This window comes from Rhineura floridana, chromosome 9, assembly GCF_030035675.1.
Source record: "Rhineura floridana isolate rRhiFlo1 chromosome 9, rRhiFlo1.hap2, whole genome shotgun sequence".
NCBI lineage: Eukaryota > Metazoa > Chordata > Lepidosauria > Squamata > Rhineuridae > Rhineura > Rhineura floridana.
Genome location: NC_084488.1, coordinates 90998270 through 91020242, shown reverse-complemented (window position 1 = coordinate 91020242; position 21973 = coordinate 90998270). Strand labels below are relative to the sequence as shown.

The 21973-nt window shown below is 41.7% G+C and overlaps 1 protein-coding gene across 5 annotated transcripts in view; it reads right to left on the bottom strand.

Annotated features, from left to right (window-relative positions):
* Positions 1 to 1711: 1711 nt before the first annotated feature.
* The window catches only part of LOC133364546 (group XIIA secretory phospholipase A2), a 31029-nt gene continuing 10767 nt past the window's right edge, over positions 1712 to 21973 (bottom strand). For 2 of the 5 annotated variants that reach the window (XM_061585403.1, XM_061585404.1), the window contains exons 7-10: positions 21424 to 21453; positions 20656 to 20691; positions 19688 to 19725; positions 19024 to 19591 (exon numbers count right to left, since the gene is read on the bottom strand). In XM_061585403.1, the coding sequence (XP_061441387.1) occupies positions 19325 to 19591; positions 19688 to 19725; positions 20656 to 20691; positions 21424 to 21453 (371 nt within the window). In that variant the 3' untranslated portion in view covers positions 19024 to 19324. Of the gene's footprint in view, positions 4054 to 4837; positions 5004 to 9107; positions 9185 to 12705; positions 12857 to 14074; positions 14130 to 18885; positions 19592 to 19687; positions 19726 to 20655; positions 20692 to 21423; positions 21454 to 21973 lie in introns of those variants that run through there. The other 3 variants (XM_061585406.1, XM_061585407.1, XR_009757976.1) reach the window with 3 other exon arrangements.

Here is a 21973-nt window from a genome sequence, read left to right as displayed (position 1 = left end):
GGTTACCATCTTGTCCCCCATGCTGTTTAACATCTGTATGAAGCCCTTGGGAGCGGTCATCAGGAGATTTGGGGCGAGGTGTCAGCAGTACACTGATAATACCCAGCTCTATTTCTCTGCAACATCTGAATCGGGAGGGGCTGTGCAAGCCCTGTACTCGGTGGTGGGCTGGATGAGGGCCAGTAAACTGAATCTGAATCCTAGCAAGACTGAGGCGCTGTGAGTTGGTGGTTCCCAAGTTCAGATAATTGGTCAGTTGCCTGCTTTGGATGGGGTCATATTCCCTCTGAAAGAGCAAGTCCATAGTCTGGGGGTGCTCCTGGATCCATCTTTGTCACTAGAGGCCCAGGTGACCTCAGTGGCTAGGAGTGCCTTTTACCAGCTTCGGCTGGTAAGACAGCTGTGGCCGTTTCTGGACTGGGATAGCCTGATCACTGTTGTCCATGCACTGGTAACCTCTAGGCTCGATTGTTGTAATGTGCTCTATGTTGGGCTGCCCTTGAGGTTGGTCCGGAAGCTGCAGCTGGTACAAAATGCGGCAGCGAGACTGCTCACTGGGGCAGGGTAACGCCAACATGTCACTCCGCTGTTAAAAAAATTGCACTGGCTGCCCATTTGCCACCGGGCCAAGTTCAAGGTTCTAGTCTTCGTGTACAAAGCCCTATACAGCTTGGGTCAAGGATACTTGAAAGACAGTCTTATCCCTTATATACCCAGTCGATCACTGCACTCTGCAGGTGAGGGCCTCCTGCAGATACCATCTTATCAGGAAGTCCGTTCCACACAACATAGGAAACGGACCTTTAGTGTAGTGGCACCTAACCTCTAGACAGGCGCCATCTGTGTTATCTTTTCGGCACCTATTGAAGACCTTCCTCTTTCAACAAGCCTTTTAAGTTGAGACCTTTTCCCAGTCTATATCGGTGTTGGAATTGCTTTTTAATGTGTTTTTAAACCACTTTTTAAAAAAACAATGTTTTTAACCTTTTTTTAAAGATGTCTTGAAAGCTTTTTAAAAAATGTTTTTAAAGATGTTGTGTTTTAATGTATTTTAAATGTTTTTATGATTTTTAAAGTATTTTTAGTGCTTCTGTTTGCCGCCCTGGGCTCCTGCTGGGAGGAAGGATGGGATATAAATCAAAAAATAAATAAATAAATTGTAGAGTTGTAGCCTAATACATTATATTGTCATTAATAAACTGAATTGAACCTTTTCCTTTTTGTGACCTGGATTTCTTTTCCTACTTACATAACCTGCACAACCCTGCTATATCTTTACATTGACCTGTGTCAGTACTTACATTTCCTGGGCAGTACACATCAGACTGGACTTCAAGGTTATTAGGAACATGAGAGAAAGACTCAGCTTTCCTGCTATATATAGCTTTCTCTAACAGTGACTTGTTTGCCTGTCCCAATACATATTCACTTCTTAGTGCTCTGTCTAATCTGTGGAGCTCTGATATGTTTAGCAAACACTCACAGGTAGTGTTCAGATGCAATGATAAACAATGGTTTGTTATGAGAATTAGCCTAGGTGAGCCTTGCTTATATGCTCCCCTTCCACCCCCAAATCACAGCACAGATGAGATCCAAAGCTTTTGCTTCATTTTTTATTATCCACAGTATGGTTTTAGATCTGAACCTACTCTTAACAATGGTTTATTGAAACAAATCAGCTTCATAAGCCATTGTTTGAAATTGTGTCATCAACAAGTGTTAGGACTAATCATAGTTTATCTGTGTTTGGACAATGCTAAACAACAGTTAGTCAAATAATGAACTGAAAGTTTCCAGCATCCTTGCAGCCACACTAGAGTGGGGCAGGGAAATCATATGAGCCTAAGTAAGGCTCACCTACAGCCAAAATGAATGTTTGTGAAATGAATCCTGCAAGTTTTCCTCGTAATAGTATGCTACTTAGTTTTATTTATAGCAAAATTACATGACAAGTACACAGCTTTGGCTCTTTAATTATTTGTCCCCACTTTAGACCAATACAGTTCTATTTTACACATTTTCACATTAAAGAATTCCCTTGTACTTCATCAATAAAGGCCCCAAAAGAAAATATTTGTAGACCACTTTTCAAGTAATTTCATTCAACAGCTTCTAGCGTTTGTGTGTTCAGAACTTGGAAGATGGCTCAGCATTAAAAATTCACATTCTGAATATCTTTGACCAAAACAGTTCTGTAAAACCTGATACCCAAGTATACGTTTCAATCCAACTAAAGTTGCTTGGGACCAAGACCTATTAAAATTAATAGGACAGACAGACCAACTATTTTCATTGGCGCAATTATGATTAACTTTAGCTGGATTGAGACCATCATTTCTCATAAATGACTTATTTTAAAAAACAGAGTTAGAGACATGTTTTTCTATTTGGGTTAAATGGAAGAGTACAAGCAAATAAATTATTAAAAATCAAGTGGAAAATAGCCCTTGTAGTTCTCAAAGCAATTCTATAAAACACAGAAATACATATTCATTAATTTTATAATTTAGTTTTGAAACAGCACAGAATAAAAAGAGGTCTGATAGTCAAATGTTCCGTACACTAAAAGCAAGTATTTCTTTTTTTCAGGCCAATAAAATTCTAGCATTGCAATACATGTTAAGATACCTTTACTACACAGGATGTATGTGTCTAAAACATTTAATTAAAAATCAAATGTAAATTAAAAAGATCACAGCGTTCTCAGATAACTGAAAAAACATGTTTGTTCTATTGCTTAGACAGATGGGACTTGATAAACCCTAGAATGTCACCATGTAAACAACTGAACTTCACCAGTTAACTATTTTAAATAGTATCTCAAACTTTAAGGGCATTATCCAACTAAGTCATACCTATAGACCTGTTAATATCAAAGTACTTCAGTAATTAAAATTCATTGATTTCAGTGGGTTTACTCTGTGACTCAGCTGGTATTCTTACTTTTAAGGCACTTGTAAGTCTGTTGTATAAATGGATACAGAGATATTGAACTCACATTAAGGTAATCCTTAAATATTAAGATGAATATTTTGGCATACTATGATTGTTGAAAAAAAATGAAATAGACTGCCATCAAGCTGATCCTGACTTATGGCAACCCTATGAATAAGGTTTTCACGGTAAGCAGTATTCAGAGGTGGTTTACCATTGCCATCCTCTGAGGCTGAGAGGCAGTGACTGGCCCAAGGTCACCCAGTGAGCTTCATGGCTGTGTGGGGATTCGAACCCTGGTCGCCCAACACTAACCACTACGCCACACTGGCTCTCTACTATGATTGTTAGCAGACATGAAGGACAATCCTATGCGTGTTTGCTCAAAAGTAAGCTCCAATGTGTTCAGTAGGGTTTACTCCCAGGTAAGTGTAGACAAGATTGCCATGTAAGGTTGAAAATCTAAATGCACTTACTAGGGAGTAAGCCCCATTGAATAGTGGGACTTCGTTAAACATACTTAGGATTGTACTATAGATGTAGAATCTATTTGAAGAAATATCCCATAGTTACACCAACATAAGATTACAAATAGAACCCATAATTTTTTAAAGCATTTCTTTTTCTTGTCCATCAAACAAGGTGCAAAAGACATACCGAGTAAGACCAAAATTTGACCTACTTTTTACTCCATGCAACAGTTACGTGTATTCATCTTCATCAGTTCAGAGCAGCACTCATCCACAATGTACCCACTCTAGGGTCAGTTGCCAAAATACCAATTTTAGCTTTAAAAGATGTGTGCAAAAAATCCTTAAAGATTAAGGATGTATGCAAACGTAACCAAGGGAAGAAGTGCTATATAAAAACTTACAAAAATTAGTGTCTTCTACAGAAGCGTAGACCAGCTTAACGTTCCAACTGTATGCTTTAAACAGCTTTGCAACAACAAAAGTGCTCTCACAATACAGACGAATCTGAAACCAGGTCAAAAGCTTCTTTAAAGGTCTATTTTGTCTTCATACCGACACATACATGCAGCTCTTTGACTATCAAGGTATGGCTTGCATCCTAAATGTATGACTGCATCAAACACTAGTTGAACTGTTGACTCACACGCTGCAAGGGAAAAAAAGTAAAATCAATTTATTGTACTAATTTACTGTACAGCTGTCATTATAGAGAAACAAAGCACCTGGTTTACCTGGGCTTGTCTCTGGACCCAACACCAGATATGTAGTTTCTTCCACTTACAGACATAAGATGTAATTCAATCTATTAAATTAAACAATGAACTTATACGTGTCACTTCATCTCCATCATTGCTCCAAGCAATCTGAAGCACAACCACCATCATGGGAATTGGGGTGGACATGGAAGTACAACCCATGTAGAGGCACCAGTTGACACATATGGAATCCCAGGTCAGACTGTGAGCCTGACAGCAGCTCTACACACTCCAGAGGTAATCACATGATAATATGAATGGGCCCTGTATCTGTGTTGGTGTAAGTTTATGATTTGATTGACACCAGATTCCCTATACCCCCGAAAAGCCTCTCCATAATGTCAGGGGAACCTGACAAACTTTGCAGATTGTCTTACAAACTGAACTGGGGGGAGGGAATTCTCCTACACTAGATAAAGGAATCTTACATTGCAGGATTCCCAACTGCAGATGAAACCTGCCACTTGTGCAACGATGGATAAGACCCATACTCTTATCTATTAGAATGTGGTTTTCTTTATTAGCTGCACATAGGCGCTGATTGCATGAGAAAACTGAACAGATAATGAAGTTACATCAATTTGTGCCCTTTGGTTCAGATTTCTAACAAAACACTGTTTCAATTATAAGCTCTGTAAATATCAATCACAGCAGTGATACTCTGTACTAGCTTACCTTGTACACTCTCTGGTATTCCCAATGTCTTCTGTACATCTCTACAGATCTTAGAAAGGCAATATTGAAACTGCTCATCACAATCATGTTTTTTGTTGCCACAGGTATCATAACACCTGTCGTGTTGATTGCAGCATTTGGTCATTGATGGAATGCCAATGTCAAACTGAAAAGCAAGTTCTTAGGTTAGCATTCCATGGGAAAGTTTGTCAGACATACCACTATTTTTAAAAAAAATCAACAAAAAGAGAAAACAGAACTAGCTAGAAGAGGGATGGGTTTATATTTGACACATATAACATATTAAGTCTTAAAAGGGAATTTGGGTACAAAGCAATATAAATAAGTGCCCCCTGAAATTTATGGTGGAAGCCAGAAAAAAAAAGGTTCTATTCCAACTATCAGAGGAACCAAGTTGTAGGAGTCTCTCTAAAGCAATCATAGGAGAAAAGAAATGTACTTCACTTTATAAGGGCAAGATTAGTTTACCATGGTATTATATAGCAAAGCAAGCTTGTTTCTGATGCTTTGGTTGTGCCTGAAACCAGGGGGGCGAACCTGTGGCTCTCCAGATGTTGTTAGACTCCAACTCCCATCAGGCCCAGCCAGCATGTCCAGTCAGGGATGAAAGCAGCTTCAGTCGAAAACTGAAGGGACACAGGTTGGCTTCACCTGTCTTGAAGAAACCAGGAAAAGGACCCCAGTTCCTCGCAGTCTGGGAAAATTAAACATGGTGTTCTAGATGATTTACTTGAGGAGCAAAGGCTAAAATTTGCACATTCAGAGACAAACCGATAATCATGTAGGGGTCAAGAGAGGAAGTTTTGACCATATTGGCCAATAACCTTAGAGTGTGGTTTCCTGAAGCTAGATTTATTGTCCTTAGTCATATAGTTTGGGACTGTTATCAAACCCTCCAAAAGCCTGTAGCACTTTCTGCAAAGAGAGAGCTCTGCAGTGGTGGCAGCCTTTGGATGACAGGAGAGTTTAGGCTGGCAGAAATGGTGGAGGAGCAGATGTTTCAGAATCTGAGATGATATGATGGAGGAGAAGCAATTCTACATGGGAAGGGAGATTAGATGACTAACTGGGAGCTGTAAATTATGTGTATATGCACTCAGGCCTAGGCAACAGTTGAGGGGGAGGGAGTAGAGGAATATCAGCGAAAGAAATTTGTAGATTGGTGTTGAGTATTTTAGAAGCTAACCAAAAGGCTGACTACTTGTGTGTTCCTCTATAGGATATGGTGTATTTTTCTGGTGAAAAATTACAAGGCATCGGTTAGCTGGAGTTTGGCAGTCTCCAAACTCTTTGAGTTTGATGGTCTTGCGCTACATGTTCCCTTCATGATAGTCATACCACACCCCCTTCTAAGACTATACAATAAAAATAAGCTGTCACCCTCTGTGATTGATAAGTGAGTTGTTTGGACACCAGGAATTCCTGGGGTCCTAAAGAGTTGCTGTTTTTCCTCCCCTGCAGTTGGCTAGTGGTTTCTTACTTCTTGTCATCTCCATCTGAGATCAGGTGCTCCTTATAAATAATTTTCTGCACATACTACTGTCATGCCAGCCTGCAATTACGATGGCTGCAGAGCAGGGAATTGTGGGGTTTCTTTTTGATATTCTTTTGATAGTGTGGGATCTTCATAGGTTAACATTTGGTTTTTGCAATGAGGACATGAGTGGCAGTTGTCTGCCCACCTTCAGGGAGGATGTTTAATCAGAGGCCCAACCTAACACCTTATCAGGAGAGGCCTAGCACCAACAAGATCTAAAGTCTGGGAAGTTTTAGGGAAGATGTGTAATCAGAGGCCCGACTTAACACCTTCTTGTCAGCAGAGGATTGGCTCCATGGAAGATATGACCTTTGGCAGGCTTCAGGGAGGATGTCCGATTTGGCCCCTGATTAGTTAATTGTCTCTGGCCTGTGGCTGTGGGATTTTGCCATAAGTATGGGCAGAAAATTCTAAGGGTTGTTCCTCCCTGGGTTCCATCATGCCTGCTTGATGTGACTCATTTAGGTTCCAACTTACCATCAGCTATCCTGACAGTTGTCTCTCGGAGAAGTGGCTAACCAGTATAGAAGGGTGGTGGCAGTGTCTACCCTGCAAGGTTGTTGTGAGCACGCACAGCCTTGGCAGAGAAGGATATTTTGCCAGGATCCATTGCCCTGGGTTGGGAATTGGCTCCTGGGACAATGAAAGGCAGGGGGAGCACCCCTGCCGGTCACCACAACTACTACACAGTAAGTGTGGGTAGATGGTGGTTCATGACAGATGGTGTTGGAGGTCACTGATTCATAGGGTTGCCATAAGTCGTAATCGACTTGAAGGCATATAACAACAACAAACAACAATCTCAGATAAGTGGGTGCAGGATTATAGCCTAGGTTTTTTTGTGAGGAAGGGCAGAGAAGGGCTCAAGGTGAGAGGACCCCTTGCGCACAGCAGCCTGGGAGTAAGTTCAGTTGAATACATTTGGGACTTATGCATGTAAACACACAATAACCATGCCAGATTGGTTGAAGCCTGGAGGTGTACTATGGGTGTGCGTGTGTGTGAAGAAAAAAACACATCCCTTCCTTTATAAAGATGCATCACTTTGGTTAAAGGACGCAAACTTGATGCCTATGATACATGCACTAAGTCCCCCTTTGCAGCCATTTTATACTTCCTCCTCTATCTTCACAACAAGCCTGTGAGGTAGGTTAAGCTAAGAGATTGTGACTGGCCCAAAGTCATCAAGTCAGCTTCATGGCTGAGTGGGGATTTCAAATCCTTTTTGCTCAAAAATGAAAAAGAAAAAAATGCTGTGGTTATTATGAAGTATTAACAAATAACCACAACAAATGAATACAGTGTGTGACTTTTAACTATTAAAATCTTGCATTTATCCCAGAATGAGCATCTGAACAGAACTGCCGTAGATCACTTTTGACTCCCTCCATCTGAAATACAATGCCTGGTTTTGCACTGAACATAGCATTGCCAGCCTAAGATCAGCAGGTGAAAGACCTACAGTAACATAACTCCAACCCCTTCCCCCCCCAAAAAAAAAGAAATGTCCAGCTACATTGAGCTACACTTATTTTTTTTCTTTCCTTCCCTAACTCCTGGTTTGGGCTGGAAAAAAACCACGCACACACTTTCACTTTCTTTCTCTCTCTTTCCCTCTCTCTCTTTGCCCATGCAGGACCTGGTTCTGCCTGAACTCAGTGGGACTTACGGCTGAGTAGACATGTAAAAGATTGTGTTGCCAGTTATTTTAAGGACATTTTAAAGGCTAGGAAGGTATTAATTCATTTTTAAAAGAATGTTGTTGAAAATCAAGAGCTGTGAACTGATGAATAAATGTTGGACCCAAACATCATAGGAATGATTGCTCCAAGAGTGTAAGGTACCAATCTGAGAAGATTTCTAGTTACTGTTTTAGAGTTTAGCTCCTACCCCCCCCCAAAAAAAGAGGGATTTCATTTGCATTGTCAGAGTTTTCTGACTATCTTCCTCTGATTGTTATTGAGATAAACACTTACCAGTAGTAAGCCCCACTGCATGCAGTGGCACTTACTTCCGAGTAAGCATGCATAGGAATGGGCTGTAAGGCTGCAATCCAAGGCACATTTACTTTGGGTACTGGGGGAGAAAAATGCTGTAATGCAACTCAGTCCTACCTATCTCCTTGCCCACTTTCCCTCATCTTCCCTCACAACAGACATTCCTTAGGAGCCAATCAGCACAAAGGGGAGGTGTGTGGTCTTCTCAGTGGTCTTCTCATCCCTTTCCACTGATTGGCTCCAATCAGCATTAAAGGGCAAGGAGCCAAGTGAGAAAACAGTATTAACAGTATTGTTTGGCTCACATGAGACATAGGGCTCAGGGGATGTCCTGGCAGGACCACATGACTGCTTGCCACACTGGATGATCACTGGCTGTATTCCTATTGCTATACAGGCTAATGTTTCAGAATTAAGGTTTTAATTTTTCAGACCTATAGTTCTGAGGCTGTGAAGACACCTCTTGGGAGGCTAAGAGATTTAGTTTCCCGAATTTTACAAAAGTGATTTTGAAATTGTATTCACAACACTTTGATGCTAAGAGGAAATAATAACTGTTTATGTAAATAGTAGGTTAAAACTTTTATATTTATATGAAGAAAAGAAATAGATTTACTACAGGTAAATCCAGATGCCTTGCCATTTTAACATATTTCCTTCCAAGCATAAATTAAGTCAGTGAGTGTGAGGAAGAACTTGCTAAGAAGGTACTTACATGAACTCCAAAAAGAGGAGAACCACAACCATTGGGTGGTGAAGGTTTGTAGCCATAGCGGGGTAAAGGCTTATATCCTGTAAATTACAAAAAAATATTTAATGCTTAGTACATTTCATTGTCTCCCACCTTATATCTCAAGATAAAAGTCCATAAATAATATTCAGCTGGTGTAGATGTATTTATATTATCTCAGTTCCATGGCATTCAACAAAATAATCCAGTATAAGTAGTTATATAAATGTGTGGGCTTGGAGGCTGTATTTTAAGGAATATTTATTCATTTATTACATTTATATCCCTCCAAGGAGCTCAAGCTGGTGTACGGAGTCCCCCCCTCCCATTTACCTGGAACTCTTCTGTTCTAAGGGAGCAATCCTATGCTTGGGTGGCTTGGAGGGGGGCACAGGGTGCTATAAATCTTCCTCTCTGTGGGTGGAGAGGGAGGTTGCTGCTAGTGAATTCCTGGTGCAGCAGCAGAAAGTTCCCCACCGTTTCTGTTCCACCATAGCCAGAAACAGGCTGTTTTATGGGCATGTCAAAGGAAGCCATGAATCATCAGGATCCTGCTTCCCCCAACATGCCCCCTAAATGGGCCCAGAGGTATACCACTTTTAGTCCACGGACCACAGTTTGGGAACCTCTGCTCTACATCATGGGCATTAAAATGATTAAGATTTTGACTTAACCTGAATGAGACTTATCCAAAGCATATATAGCAATTTCAGCCTTAGGTAAACTCTCTCTCTCACATATGGTTCTGCCCTGGGTTGAAGGGCAGGTTAATAATTATAATAACTCTATCCTATAGGATTGCTGTAATCATTAAATTTTAACTATTTATGGAAAAGGTATGCAACTATGAAGCATGAAGTTATGACGTAATATCTGTTAATCGATACCCACTATTTTAAAGTAATTTATTTCCACTCAGTCATCTTCTCAGCTCTCTGACCAGAAATAACTTTGAGAAAACGCTAATCAAAGTAGTAAAGTTTTTAAAAACTGGGCTCCAATTGGTTAACTTGCACTTTCAGTGCTGATGAAAGACTGGATTATTTTACACATCAATTTCCCAATATTCTAATCCACTGTTAAACAAAAGTGGTGCTTAAACGGAAGTGTTTATAAAAGGTTAATCCTTCTGTAATACAACCCTTGGCATGACTACAGGTTAATCTGCACCTGATAACACTAACTACAGTTTAAGAATAGGTCTGCTGGATCAGACCAAAAGCCTATGTAGTCCAGCATCCAAAACAAAGAGAACCTTGAGGTCACAATGAACACAAGCAACAACAATAGTGATGCCAGCTAATTAAGCAGAAAGAAGCCAGGATGACAATGTACTAATCATTATTGTCAGTATTTTTAAAAGTCACTGTGGTTGGCTGTAATCTCTTACAGACATATTTTCAAGTATGTTACATTTTATGGTTCAATTGCCATAAGGATGCCAATCCTATTTTAGATTGCATTCCTTACTCCTTTATATGGAGTAAGTCCCACTCAACTCAATAAAACTTACTTCTGAGCAGGCATGCAGAGAATTGCACTATTGGCATTTCTCAATCAAGTTCACCAAACACCTTCATATCTGAATTTTGATTACAGGTATCTCACCTTCCTTCTATTATGGAACTTGAGGAGGTACATTGAAGAACTCTATAAAAGAGATGCAAGGGTGACAGATTCATTCAAGGAGGAATCGTATAATGAAGAACCAGAAATTTTAGAATGTGAGGTGAAAGCTGCTCTTAAAATACTTGGAAGAAACAAACCACCAGGAACAGATGGCATACCAATAGAGTTGCTACAAGCTACCGAGAATGAATCTGTCCAAATTTTGACAAAAAATGGTCAACAAATATGGAAAACTAAACAATGGCCCACAGACTGGAAGCGTTCAATATGCATCTCAATTCCAAAGAAAGGGGATCCCAGGGAATGCAGCAATTATCGAACAATTGCCTTAATATCCCATGCAAGTAAAGTAATACTCAAGATTCTACAACAAAAGCTCTTACCATATATGGCACAGGAAATGCCAGACGTCCAAGCTAGATTTAGAAAGGGAAGAGGTACCAGAGATCATATTGCAAATATACGTTGGATAATGGAATGGACCAAGGAATTTCAGAAGGAAATAACCCTGTGCTTTATAGATTACAGCAAAGCACTTTGATTGTGTAGATCATGAAAAACTATGGAATGCTTTAAAAGAAATGGGGGTGCCACAGCATCTGATTGTCCTGATACGCAACCTATACTCTAGACAAGAGGCTACTGTAAGGACAGAATATGGAGAAACCGACTGGTTCCCAATAGGAAAGGGTGTGAGACAAGGGTGTATTCTATCACCCTATTTGTTTAGAGCCAGTGTGGCATAGTGGTTAGAGTGTTGGACTACGACCTGGGAGACCAGGGTTTGAAGGAAGGCAATGGTAACCCCCCTCTGAATACCGCTCACCATGAAAACCCTATTCGTAGGGTCGCCATAAATTGGGATCGACTTGAAGGCAGTCCATTTCCATTCATTTTTTAATCTACATGCAGAACATTTCATATGGAAAGCAGGATTGGACCAAGATGAAGGAGGTGTGAAAATTGGAGAGAGAAATATCAAAAATTTAAGATATGCAGACCATACCATACTACTAGCAGAAACTAGTAAAGACTTGAAATGAATGCTGATGAAAGTTAAAGAGGAAAGCACAAAAGCAGGACTACAGCTGAACATCAAGAAGACTAAAGTAATGACAACAGAAGATTTATGTAACTTTAAAGTTGACAACGAGGACATTGAACTTGTCAAGGATTATCAATACCTTGGCACAGTCATTAACCAAAAAGGAGACAATAGTCAAGAAATCAGAAGAAGGCTAGGGCTGGGGAGGGCAGCTGTGTGAGAACTAGAAAAGGTCCTCAAATGCAAAGATGTATCACTGAACACCAAAGTCAGGTTCATTCAGACCATGGTATTCCCAATCTCTATGTATGGATGTGAAATTTAGACAGCGAAAAAAGCAGGTAAGAAGAAAAGTCAACTCATTTTAAATGTGGTGATGGAGGAGAGCTTTGCGCATATCATGTACCGCGAAAAAGACAAATAATTGGGTGTTAGAACAAATTAAACCAGAACTATCACTAGAAGCTAAAATGATGAAACTGAGGTTATCATACTTTGACACATAATGAGAAGACATGATTCACTAGAAAAGACAATAATGCTGGGAAAAACAGAAGGGAGTAGAAAAAGAGGAAGGCCAAACAAGAGATGTATTGATTCCATAAAGAAAGCCACAGACCTGAACTTACAAGATCTGAACAGGGTGGTTCATGACAGATGGTGTTGGAGGTCACTGATTCATAGGGTCGCCATAAGTCGTAATCGACTTGAAGGCACATAACAGATGTACATACAGGGTTCCCAGGAGGTCCCTTATATGGGCTCTGATCAGACCCATATCATGTGCTTTCAGGCTATTCCCCAAATTTGGATTTGAATCAAACCAAACATTGTCAAGATTTGGTACCAAGCTGGAATTATAATATATATGCCCCCCCTCCCAATTCTTTACAATATTATTAGTATTACCATCACTGCATTTATACTGACAGAGACCGTCCTCTCCTCCCAGGAGATCCAAAGCTGCATTCAGGTAAGTGTCAATCTTGTGAACGCCGTTCCGGATGGTCTTCAGCGTCATCCTCCAGTCTGGGGTCTGAGGCTCCTGGCATTGTACCTGCTGGGGCCGCATACCCAACAAGCCGCAGGTCACAAGAAACGGCAGCAGGGCCCGACTCATCGTCTTCCCCGAACGCACAGGGGCCAGGGTTCTAGAACGCGCACACAGGACAACAGCCTCTGCGGGTTCTGGAACGTTGGCCAGAGCAGATTCGGAAGGCGCAAGAGGGACGCGCGGACTGCGCTAGTCTCCCGCCCTTCCAGCGGGCACCTCCATTACGCACACGCCGCCCTAGGGAGCTGTCCTGTCCTACACCTACAGCGGTCGCTCGGAGACCAGGGTACTTCCACCATTCCGCACGAAAACCCCGCTACCTATTCCTACAACAAGCCCCGCCTCAATCCCGCTCACGTCAGGGCGCTTTGGGAGCAGGGAAGGAAAGGGGCGTGGCTAGGCCTTTGGAGGTAGGGAAAGAGGTCGTGGCGTAAGGAGGTAGGCAGAGCGGCGGCTGTCGGACAGGCGTTTACCGCTTTCTTCCGGAGCTCTTATTTAAGGAAACATACGCATTCTTTCCCTTGATTCCAAAGCTTCCTAGCCTAGGGAGCTGCAGGGGTGAGGGCGGTTGTCTGCATTACTTGGGTTAGGGAGGCCCTCCGCGGCATGCCTTGATGGGAGGGTGGTGTGGCTTTGCTTGTAGTTTAGGAGTGACTAGCTCTCAGTTTAGGTAGCCTGATCCGCACTCGCAAGCAAATATTTATCTCTTTCGGGGGGGGGGAGGAAGTCCCCATCAATTTGGGCAGCAGAAAAAAATAATGGACCGCTGGGGTGAGTGAATCCCAAGGCCCCGATGGGGATGGAAATCCTCACCACTTCCCAGCCATCAGATTGCTCATTTGATTATTATTTATTAGAGTTGCAACTCGCTTGTTATCTGAAGATCTCCAAGCAACTTAAAACACATTATAAATATAAATACATAACACTGTTATAGGAGGGGGGGGGCTGGGTTGAATGGTGTCTTCTGGTTTGCTTTCCAGCCTGTGATTTTCAGTTTGTTCAGGTGGAGTTGTAGCACAGAAACCCGATCCACTGGTCAAACAAGCTCATTTCATAAGTTAATCATTCTGGCTTCACCATATGAAAGGATACGGTGCAGAGAAGTCCTGTTGCTATAGGAACTCTTGCAGGAGAGTGATCCATGCCCCCACAAGGAAGTAGCTTGGAAGTGAGTTAGTCTGGACTGAAGTTGGGAGTTGGAAAAGACACAGAGAGGCTTACCTGCTGTCTGTGTGCAGAATCCCAAGCTGTGGCTTTGGGGTGCCTCCCTGGAAACCTGATGTGGAAGCAAGATTTGTTGGACTCTTAATGCTGAGAAACCCTCAATCTTCTGCTCAGGTTGTATATATATATGTAAATAAACTATATATCATAAAGGCACCACAGTTTCCACTGATCGTCTTTCCAAGGAAGCCAAACCTTGGGTAAGTACAGAAACCCCTGGAAGTAAAGCACTGCTCAGAGATCAGGGTGTGCGCAACAATACAATAAAACAGAACAAAACAACCCTCATAACCTGGTTTATCTGTACTTCATGGTTTTAAACTTTGTATGGTTTTTAAAAATTGTATATTTATTTTTAATGTTCAATGTTTTTAATTTTTGTAAACCACCCAGAAAGCTTTGGCTATGGGGTGGTATATAAATGTAATAAAATATAACAGCCACAGGAAACTTGGTAGCGCACTAATAACAAAAACACCTGAGTCTATCAAGTGCATAAGAAAAAAAGATAAGGCTTTACCAGGTGCCAAAAAGGTGTCAATGAAAGCGCCAGGTGGACTTTGCTGGGGAGAGCATTCCACAAACGGGAAGCCACAACTTTAAAGGCTTTCTCCCTTGTTATCATCCTCCAAACCTGTCTCAGAGGGGGAACCTGGAGAAGGACCTCAGAAGATGACTTAAGGATCTGAGAAGGTTCACATCAGGAATGGCATTCCAGAAGATATTGGGGTCCTGAGCTGCAAAGAGCTTTATAGATCAAAGCCTGCTCTTTTAATTGGATGCAGAAGCATACAGATAGCCAGTGTAGTTGTAACAGAACCAGTGTTACATGATCTGTTCACCTCAAACTCATCAACAGTCAGGCAACTGCATTCTGCACTAACTGAAGCTTCTGAACTGTTTTCAAAGGCAGCCCCAACTAAAGCACATTGCAATAGTCCATGCTTGAGGTTGCCAGAGCATAGATTACGGTAGCCAAGTTATCCCTGTCCAGATAGGGTTGTAACCTAAGCAAATGGAAGGCACTCCATGCCACTGAGGCCACCTGTGCCTCAAGCAACAGCAACGGATCCAGGAGAACCACCAAACTATGAACCTGCTCCTTCAGAGGGAGCGTGATCCCATCTAAAGCAGGCCATACACCACTCAACTGGTCATTTGATGGGCAGAGAGGGGATGATAACCTCCCCCTTGCTGATCTGCATGGATCAGCTGGGGTTGGGACTTGTGTGCCTGTATAGATGCAAGAGTGTGGGTTGCCATACTCACTGCTGGCATGTGAACCTTGGAGCCCACAGGCCCACAGGGCTAGGCACCCTTGCTCTAGTTTGCGTCTGTTTTGGAATTGCTTGTTAAGTTGTTTTTAAAGATTTTTTAAAAGATGTTTTTAAGCTGTTTCATATTTCAAAGATTTTAAAATGTTTTGGTTTTGAGATGTTTTAAGATGTTTTTAGCGTTTTGTTCTTTGCTTGCCACCCTGGACTCCTGCTTGGAGGAGGGTGGGGTAGAAGTTTAATAAATAATAATAATCGTATCAAATGGGAAGTAGGCATCCCTACAGAGAAAGAGGCAGGATTGATCCTGCTCATGTCTAGGAGCGGCACAGACTCTTGTTGCCCATGCTGCATGTGGCTGCCCATGGCATAGGTTGTCCACCAAAGACGCAGGAGTGATGAATCGGTGTCTGGCATTAGTTTAGAAATGGAGAGAATAGACCTGCTGAAACGTAATCCAGATAAGACAGGGATGCTGAGCCAGATATGGCAATCTGGAAGAAGTTATACATTGTGTTTGTGGTGTGGTTGTGAGTGTGTGAGTGCTACTTGGTTTAGTGCAGCCTTTCCCAACTAGTAGGCCACCAGATGTTGTTGGACCACAATTCCCATCTTTCCTGACCATTGGCAATGCTGGCTGAGGCTGATAGGAGGTGTGGTCCAACAACACCTGGTGGCCCACTAGTTGGGAAAGGCTGGTTTAGTGCTTTCTGTGAAAGTCCTGTTGGCATCAATTCCAAGGAGTGCTTTCTGTGAACTTCATCTGGTATGCCAGCTGTGGCCTGATCTGGAGAACTCACACTTGTCCTCAGTTATTTGTGCCACAGTTATGTCCAGACTGGGTTACTACAATGCTGTCTGTGAGCTGCCTTTAAAGACAGTCTGGAAATGTCAATTGATTCAGAATGCAGTGGACAGATTAGTACCTGGAATCAACAGACGCAGCATATTATTCCAGTCTTACACCATTTCATTTGGCTGCCTTTTATTTGTTTCTGCATGGAATTTAAAGTGCTGGTTGTATTCTTTAAAGCTCTAATGGTTTGGAGCCATATTACCTTAGGGAAGATCTACTCCCATATGAACCTGTCCGTCAGGTGTCTTTGGTGTCTGAGCCCTGCTTTTGGTCCTGTCCTTACATGAGATTAGATTAATGCCTGTGGCAGGGCCTTTTCTAGGGTGGTGCCAAGATTGTGGATGCTTTCCCCTTTAAGATATACCAGATCCATTCTCTTTTAATATTTAGACATTTATTGAAAAATATTTTCTTTCCGCAAGATTTTGGTTTTTCAGTTTTTACCATTTGCCGCCCCTGGCTTTTCAACCTATTGTTTTGGATTTAGGTTTTATCTGCTGATCTCTTCAACCATTTTTTTTTTAAAACCATAACGATAATTGTTTGTTATGTTAGTTTTATTGTTTTAATCATGAAAGCCGTTTTGTGTGTCCATGGACAAACGCAGGGGAGGGAATAAAATCAATAATTAAAAAATAATAATCAAAACAAGGGGACTTTAAAATGGTCAAATGTAGCTAGATTGGCTTGAAAATTGGATACCCAATCTTTATTTTGTTTTAATGCAGGACAGAAAAAAAGCAGTATTTAAATTCTCAGTATCACACATTGTGTCATGAAATCAGAGCTATTTGAGTATGGTGGTGAATCCAATTTAAATAATTGACCACCTTTGTGTAAATACCAGGACGTCCTTTTGTACCACAATGTTCACTGCTCACGATACCCCAAACATATCCCACATTATTATAGTCAAAGCAAACTAAGGGCCCTCCTGCGTCACCTTTACAGGAATCTACAGAGCCATCATCCATACCTGAAAGGAGAAAATCAAAGAGCATTTCTTCTGCTACTGAGCACTATAGCTTTCTCCTACCACCGCCCCCAATGAACTGTGGGTCCAGTTTCATTTTCAATCAAACTTTTGTACCACTCTTGATGTTGATGAAAGTCATAGAACACATTATGCAGAAAGTCCCAAGCATGTGTACATGCTGTAAGATAATGGGCAACAGCGGGGTAGAGGGCTCTTAAGCCAGACATCCCAGTGATCAGCCTTACTTACTAGGCGACCAGCGCCCTGGGTCCACTGCAAGTCTGGAGCTCTAGTTTGAGGATTCCATTTATGTTGAGATACCAGTCTGTCTGAGCATTGTCAACTGACCCCAGTCCCTATCCATCAAGCCCTGACCTCAGATATATTCCTCAGTCTGAGGTGGTTGGTGAGGCAGTTTGGTAGGCAAAACTGCCAATGGCTGCTATGTAGCAGTTGAATTCTCAGTTACACTTTAGGTAAGAATGTGTGTGGAGAATAAAAGATGTGTGTAGGGGGGCCAGTTGACACCATGCACATGTTCAGTGGCTGACTTGATAAGTTAAATCTTGGTGTGGGTGAAGGCTGCTGATCTCACTAGGGGCAGCTATATCCAGTCAACAGCTGTGCACTTGCATGGTACTAGCTGCAGCATCCCTTAACTCTGCTGCTTCTCAGCATCTAAAGGTAAGGGTGGGAATTGTCCCCCCTCCTTGATTGCCACCCAGTGGCTGCTGATGGTTTTGCCTAGTGAACCACCTCACGGACTGCTACTACCTAAATGCCTTTTCTTGGTTTCCGTTTGCTGTTTCAGATCTTGACCCTTTTCTGATTTTGAGTAGGCACACGCTTCTGACTCTCCTGGGGGGCTTCCAGATGGTTTATCGTTTCATTTGGCTGGTAGTAATTTGTTATTTTTAATTGTTTCATTTTAGAAGGGTGATTATAATCAGAGATCAGTTGGAGTCCTAGATCCTTATAGTTTTTCCTTGTAAGGACCTTTTTTTTTTTTGGTACTGTATCTTTAAATTTTGAGTTTGAACGAAGGTTTAGCAGTGTCAATTTCGTCAATGTCGTCTTGCAGTAGTTAAAAACAGTTAAAATCTCTTTCGCTTAGATTTTACTGACTGTTGTGCTTAAAAAGAAAGGTAGACTAAACTTTTATAAGAAGCATTTGTTCAGTTGAACATTTAATTATCAACTAAGTCTTCGAGAGATTACAGCTTGCAATTATCTGCCAGGCCAAGAGAAAGTTGGCAAGTTTCCAGGGAACTGGATTGGCTTAAACAAGTAACAAGGTCAGCTTTTCTAAGTAGATAGAAAACTTCCTATGTAGACTTTAATTACTAGTAAGCGATATAAACTTACTCGAAGTCCAGCTTGCCTTTTGTGAAAGTAATTAATTTATTTTTCCTGGGAGCTCCGTTTTTCGTGGCTTCACGGCTCCGCAGCCATTTTGCAAATCCACTAAATAAGTGCTACCCTTAGGCATACTAAGGACAGAGTGCCAGCGGGGTCTAAACAGCACCATAAAGTTAAGAAGATTCCCAGTCAAAAAAACCCCAAAAACATAAAGAATTTTAAGGCTACCAGAGTCAGAAAAATGAATTTCAATAAGCTCTTTAAATTGTTGGATGTGGTGTTAAAATCTGGACGCTTTCAAATCAACACTCAGCACACACAAGGAAATCGTCCATTGTCTAACCTTGTCACTGAGATATCTCCTCTGACTCCGATTGCACCGGTTCTAGAATCAGCGAATCTATCTCCGCCCGCCGTAATTCCAGCTTCAATAACTCCTCGTTTAGAGCCGCAGACAGGGCTGTCAGGTCCAGAGCAAGAACTAAAACCCTTCCACCATAGGAACAGAGAGAAGCACTGGAACTTGAAATATAATTCGGATAAAACAGCCTTGCTAGGTTGTCCTAGGATACATCACCGAGATTCACAATGGGTGCAGAAACTATATATCATCGACTTTTTACAATCAATGGCCCTGATACAGCTACAGGCTTCAGATATTACAAGAGTGGAGCACCTATATAGTAACTCAGTAAAAACTAACGTGCTGCTTACGCTCAGTAATCCGGAGGCAGCAACTCTTCTGCAAGTGAACAAACAACTTCTAAGTATGGAATAACTGTTCAGAGACACTTCCAGAATATAGCTTGCCCGTACCCTCTTTTGCCAGTCGCCAATTCAGTACATCGACCGCGAGTGGCTTCCAGTTTTCCCATGGAGGTTCCATCCTCAGATACGACACGTATAATCTCCACCACAAAGGCGTCAAACAAGACAAGTCGTCCAGCTGAGGGTGATAAGAACTTATGCCCCAAGACTCTTCTGCAAAAGTGTGTAACCCTGCCCCAAGAAGTCGAACTAGATCTCGGAAATAAGGAAGAACCATTCAGCTTTTTTGTTGAAGAAAAAGAAACCTTAGTTACGAATTTTAGCTCTCTTTCAGCATCTGAACAGCACGATATCATCTTTAGGCTTCATGGACTTACCAAGTTGCTGCAATCCAGGATGTCCTTGGATGATCCGCCTACATACGAGATGATACAAATGCAACTTAATGGTAATATGGCCACCACCTATCCTCCCAGTGATGTCCAGAGTGAGGACAATGCCAGGAAGCATCTGGAGCGAGATTTGAAATCACCATGCCCTTCAACGACACCAGCACCTAGGAAATCGGAGTTTTCGACCAGCCAGCCTAAACGGCATATGGGGATTCCTCTTTGCGTGGAGGCCCCTACTATCCTAGGACCGCTAACAACAAAGCCAATTGACATTGCGACAGGGTGCTCAAGGCCCCTAAAGGAATATCCGCTGAACCATCCGACCAGACCTTTGCAGTCTGGATCTGACTGGCTACAATCCAGATTCCTGGGTCCCAAGGAACTGGGCCCTACACCTTCATCACTCCACCTGAGCACTCTGGACAACAAAAAAACAAAGTTTGTCACCCCGCCAGCGCAAACTGGTGCTGTCTATGTGGATTTGACTGGAGAGCTCAACCAGATCATAGAACTAAGCTGACAAGGCAATCCTTCAATCGACCAACATCAGGTCGCCTTTCCCCTCGCCCCCAGGATTATAGGAAATCCAGCACTACTCCCAAAGCCCAGCTCACCCTTCTCTCCTGTAATACCTGCCGATCGTTGCCCCGGGGTCACAGACATGGTGGCGAAATTTTGTGCAGCCGCTATTGCTCGTAGGAGGGTTTTACTTAAAGATTTTAAAACATCCCACTAGTTTTTATTGACAACTAGTTTTAACATTACAGTTTTGCAAATTGAGGCTGTATTTTGTAAATATTTATTTTACAAGTGAATTGTTTTGTATTGCTCTTGCTGGTCTATGACCGAAATAAATAATTCATTCATTCAGTTATACAAGTGAAGCACATTAGGAGCCAATTAGACCCACCTTCCTTGAATGTTGCATTCATTTCATGATATAGTATGCTTACCTTCATCCATAGACTCTTCAGCTTCTCCTGTTCCTTCTGAGTAAAACAAGAAATTACAACTAATTTAAATTCTTGTAACTGAAAATGTAGATCAACACACTGATAGTCAACCAACTTTTGAACTGATCACTGTAGCGGGCCTTTCACAGCTCTTTGATTTGTAGCAAATAGCAAATGATGATGTTTATCTTCATGCGGTAAAAAGCTTAATCTGCTAATTCTTACATATGCAATCTCCTTTTAAGGGCACAAGAGCAAATTAAGCCAGTTTAATTTTCTGGCCAGCTGGCAATTCAACTCAGTGAAAAGTGATGATCAGTACAGTTGCACTCTTCACCAAACAAGTGCATTCCAGATATTTTGGACTACACCTCCCATCAGTCCCAGCTAGCATGGATGTACTTGCTGGGACTGATGGGAATTGAAGTCCAAAATATCTGAGGGCACCAAGTTCAGAAAAGCTGTTTGAATGTTGCTGTCCATCCCATGTTATCTTTTCTCACCATATCAACTGGCATACATTGCCTTAGGTAGAGATTATGGCATGATCCAGAAAATTCATGGGTAAAATGTATCAGTACGAGTGAGGAGATGAAGATGGCTCCATTCATCCCTATTCCGCAGGAGGGGAAGAAACAGATAATAAAGAGCATTGTTTCTGGGCTAAAGAGCAGAGCACTCCTGAGAGAAAACCATAAAGAGGCTATCACACTTAGAAATAGACCAATAAATTGAGCTATTAAATAATATCAAAACACAAAATACTACCTCTTTTGTTTTCTTTGGCTCCTTTATTACCTATTTTAAAAATACACAAATATACATAAAATAAGTATGATGCACACAAAACAAAACCCAATACACACTATGAACTAAACTGGTTTGCTTCAAAAGATGGAGAATCTGTGGCCCTCCAGGTGTTGTTGGATTTAATGCTCCCATCAGCTCTGACCATTGCTGATGCTGATATAACCCCCATGATTGGATTGGTTTAGCTTTGCAGGGGTGAAGCCACTCCAAAAAGAACAAGGAATGAAGGAGCTGGGGAGCCAAATTATATTCTGGGACACATCACCTTGTGTAAGCTAAATTGAATTTATGTATATGCATGATTAATTAGCAAGATTTGTCAACAAATATGGAAAAGAAAACAATGGCCCACAGAGTGGAAGCTTTCAATATACATTCCAATTCCAAAGAAAGGGGATCCCAGGGAATGCAGGAATTATAAAACCATTGCCTTAATATCCCATGCAAGTAAAGTAATGCTGAACATTCTGCAACAAAGACTCTTACCATATATGGAGCAAGAAGTGTC